The 2,131-nt window shown below is 37.9% G+C and overlaps 1 protein-coding gene across 1 annotated transcript in view; it reads left to right on the top strand.

The window, feature by feature from the left end:
- Positions 1-1,240: 1,240 nt before the first annotated feature.
- The window catches only part of LOC105570989, a gene marked incomplete at both ends in the record, with an annotated part of 3,705 nt that continues 2,814 nt past the window's right edge, over positions 1,241-2,131 (top strand). The window contains one exon of the mRNA XM_012028449.1: positions 1,241-1,947. Within this exon, the coding sequence (XP_011883839.1) occupies positions 1,241-1,947 (707 nt within the window). The remainder of the gene's footprint in view (positions 1,948-2,131) is intronic.

Here is a 2,131-nt window from a genome sequence, read left to right on the forward strand (position 1 = left end):
TTCTGGATTCGCCGTTTGTGTGAATTCGATACGATTCAAATATTTCCATCCATTAAGAATTCGTTTCGTGCCTCTGGATTCGCCGTTTGTGTGAATTCGATACGATTCGAATATTTCCATCCATTAAGAATTCGTTTCGTGCCTGTGGATTCACCTTTAGTGCGAATCCGATACGACTCGTTTTCTCTTCTAAACCCTCATCCTGAAATTATTAACTCATAAATTATTATTAATAAACAGAAAGTCTAGCCAACCTCCCTAATTCGATTTATTTTAGTGGACTCACGGGATCCACTCAAACCAGGAGAAAGTCGCGAGCCATAGTCAAACGTTTAAGGAACCTGAGGAATCAGCATGCGCGTCGGTTAGCCGCTCTAAATAATATTTTTCAGGATGATCACTCCTCTTTTCCCACTTTTCCCTCCTTCTTCCACAATAATAAGAAACCTCAAGTAAATCCCTCATACTCCTACACACATAAATACACACACAATCACACCCGCGTAATGTGAAACCCGATAATACAAACGATATGTAACTTATTTATATTTTAATTTAATATTAGTTAAAATTACCTTTTTTATTTTTATAATTCTAATGTAATGTCTAGATATAACTCTAAATCCAATGTCAAGTATAAATCTTCTAACGAATTGCCTGGTCAAAATTGTCTGTTCTGATGTTTAGTTAAAATTACCTATATATATACATATACTCCTAATTGTAATGCTTGACCAAAATTATCTGTTCTTACAAATCTTAAATATAATGCTATGTTAAACCTATTTCTTTTTCATTTATTTTATTTCTAAAGACCTCACCCCCTTCGTTCCCCTTTGAGAGTGCACAAGGTCCGTCCCAGGGTAATAGGGATTAATTTCCTTGACCTAAAATTAGGACCTGCGATCGCACCGCTCTTGGAAAGTGTCATAGTGTCCTCACGAGACATTGGCCTTTTTAGAGCCTTTGAAAAGTGCGTTCGGCTCGCTTCCACGCGCCTCCGAGCGTGTTAGCGAGACATTTAAAATTGCTAGTTACGTCATTCCATACCTCCATGTCTGGGAGCCCTATCCGTCGGATCCCGTCAACCTCTATTTTCCTTCCGAAACTTATTCCAAGAGGTTTTGACGTAACAGTACACTAGCAGGCAGACTAAGGTATTTTCAGTCTCGCTGGTCGGAAATCACCTCTGACTAACTAATCCTGAGCTGGGTTAGTGGGTACAAAATACCGTTTGTAGCTAAAGTATCACAGAATGTTCCACCCGCAGAACCTCAATGGTCTCTACAGGAAAGCACTGCAATTCGGGAGCAACTAGACGAGCTGCTTAAAAAAGGTGCCATTTGTCACGCAAACCCAAGTAAAAGGCAATTTATCTCAAAAATCTTCTTAACATTAAAACCAGATGGGTCGTATCGACTTATTTTGAACTTGAAAAATCTCAACAAATTTATTAGCACAGAACATTTTAAACTAGAAGACGAAAAAATTGTTAGACGATTGCTAACTCCTAACTGCTACATGGCAGCAATCGACTTCCAGGACGCTTATTACCTCATTTCAGTTAGAAATTCAGATCAAAAGGTTTTAAGATTTAAATTTCAAGGGAAATTGTTTGAATTTACTTGCTTACCATTCGGGTTAAGTACAGCCCCATATACGTTCACAAAAATCATGAAATCCGTTATGTCAGCCCTAATTTACTTAGGCTATACGTCGGTCATATACCTGGACGATGTTTCACTCATTCAACATTCCGAAACCAGGTGCCAGGAAAATGTGCTAACCACTGTTGGACTCTTTAAAAAATTAGGCTTTTTAATTAACGAACGGAAAAGTCAAAAGGTCCCTTCGACTAGATGCAGATTCTTAGGAAACATCTACGACTCAAAACAAATGGTAGTAGAACTTCCATTGAGAAATCTCCCAGTTGAGAAACAAGAAAAGGTAAAAACAAAAATTAGCAAATTCAGAGTTATGAAACGGTGTAAAATAAGAGAGTTTGCATCATTCGTTGGGACATGAATTTAAATTCATGTTGTTCAACTTTAAAGTACGGAAGAGTTTACGGCTGACATGATGTTGTCACCTAAGTTAGAAGGAGATCTTAATTGGTGGAGTAGACATACAG

The sequence above is a fragment of the Vollenhovia emeryi genome, unplaced genomic scaffold (genome assembly GCF_000949405.1).
Source record: "Vollenhovia emeryi isolate VEMERY1.0 unplaced genomic scaffold, V.emery_V1.0 DF941428.1, whole genome shotgun sequence".
Classification (NCBI taxonomy): Eukaryota; Metazoa; Arthropoda; class Insecta; order Hymenoptera; family Formicidae; genus Vollenhovia; species Vollenhovia emeryi.